The sequence below is a fragment of the Mastomys coucha genome, unplaced genomic scaffold (assembly GCF_008632895.1).
Source record: "Mastomys coucha isolate ucsf_1 unplaced genomic scaffold, UCSF_Mcou_1 pScaffold1, whole genome shotgun sequence".
Classification (NCBI taxonomy): domain Eukaryota; kingdom Metazoa; phylum Chordata; class Mammalia; order Rodentia; family Muridae; genus Mastomys; species Mastomys coucha.
The window spans coordinates 68084929-68086599 of record NW_022196891.1 but is presented as its reverse complement, the minus strand read 5'-3'; the positions used below and the strand labels follow the sequence as shown (position 1 = coordinate 68086599).

General features: G+C 39.0%; 1 protein-coding gene across 3 annotated transcripts in view; it reads left to right on the top strand.

The window, feature by feature from the left end:
- Atf6 (activating transcription factor 6) overlaps positions 1-1671 on the top strand; it is a 159810-nt gene that overhangs the window by 22824 nt on the left and 135315 nt on the right. For all 3 annotated transcript variants that reach the window (XM_031388936.1, XM_031388925.1, XM_031388913.1), the window contains exon 6: positions 827-953. In XM_031388936.1, coding sequence (XP_031244796.1) covers positions 827-953 — 127 coding nt within the window. The remainder of the gene's footprint in view (positions 1-826; positions 954-1671) is intronic.

The following is a 1671-nucleotide window of genomic DNA, read 5'->3' as shown; positions in this document are numbered from 1 at the left end:
CTGTGTGGGTACTGTCAGATACCCCAGAACCTGCGTATAGATGTTTGCGACCCACTGTGTGGGTGCTGAGAACTAAATCTGGTCCTCTGCAAGAGCAAGTACTCTTACCTGCTTAGCTCCAGGACCAGTTTTGAAGTTTTAAGAAGTTCTTTTGTGCTTGTAGGCCACAAAGATATTTTCCTGCATTTTCTTATATTAACTATATAGCTTATCTTTAACATTTAGATTTTCTATACCTTTTGAGCCTACTTTACTATGTATTATTAGAAGGGAATCTTAATTTTTCCTATGTTACCCTAAGAAATATAAGACATTCACTAAAAATTAAGAGATACTTGTTAAGTGCCAGTGTCATCCTAATACATCTTTCTACTATCTGTTCATCTATTAAATAAAATAGCTATTTTAAGATTAATCTTTAAATATTATGGAAAAAGGCAGTGTCGATAAAAAAGAATGAATAGAATTACTTCGCTTTTGAGATTCTTTTAAGGACGAATAAAGGAAATGGGAAGGGATATTAGTTGTAGCTCTAGCCTTATGGAGATAAGTCACTGTCTTCATGAATTCAGACCAGGTAAGACCAGAGTGTGTGGGGAGACGTGGGGACAGATGAGCAACTTATGCTCACTTTGCAGAGGCTGCCTTCTGAGTGTCTCTCCTCTGGGGTCAGTGAGTGCCGAGTAGTCACTTAGACTGTGTCTTGTCTCCGCATTAAGCTGTCTTGAGGCACTTTTCTCTTTATGGAAGATCTTGTTCTCTTTTTAAGTAATTAATTGCTTAAAGATTATACCCTTGCTCATTAATTGTCTGTGTTTTCCTGCAGGAGGAGTTGGATTTGTTGTCCAGTTCTCAGTCTCCCCTTTCATTATATGGCGACAGCTGTAATAGCCCCTCCTCAGTAGAGCCACTGAAGGAAGAAAAGCCTGTCACTGGTCCTGGAAACAAAACGGGTATCTGCCGCTCTCCCAACTTCTGTTATTGTATTTTAGACAACTTAGGTTTCATATTTAAAAGGCAAATTTTAGATTAAGCTTATATTTATTAAACTGGCTTGTGTTTTTAAATTAGTGAATAGTTTATTTTATTTTATTATGTGTACGGGTGTTTTATCAGCATATATGTCTGTGAGCCAAGTGTGTACCTCCTGACCCCAGAGGCCAAAAGAGGGCTTCAAATCCCTTGGAACTGGAATTGTAGACAGTTGTAAGCTGTTCCAAAACTCAGGTCCACTCAAGAAACAACCAACACTCTTAAAGCCCGTAAATTACATCTTATTTTTCTGTTGTTCTGAATGATAACTGTAAAGAGGACAAGGGGAAAAAAATCTTTTGTGATGATCTTTGTCGTCATAGGTGAAAAGCAGACAACTGGGATTCTGTCGTCTTCAGGAGAGGTTGTAGAGGTCCCGCTAAAGCCAGAGTGTGAGAGTGATGCCTCTCACCTCAATAGCATAGGCTTCTCTCAGTAATCCTAGCACTGTCCTTTACCAGTTCATGTCCCCCCTTCCCAGAACTGCGCAAAGGGTGATCTCAGATCAGGGAGTCCTCTTCAGTCCGTTTACTTACAGAATAGCTGTTTATGATCATTGGTGATTGTTACTCGGAAGTCAGGATAATACATAGAAGTGAGTGCAACATGATATCTTTTCTTAACTTTCTTCATATTGAT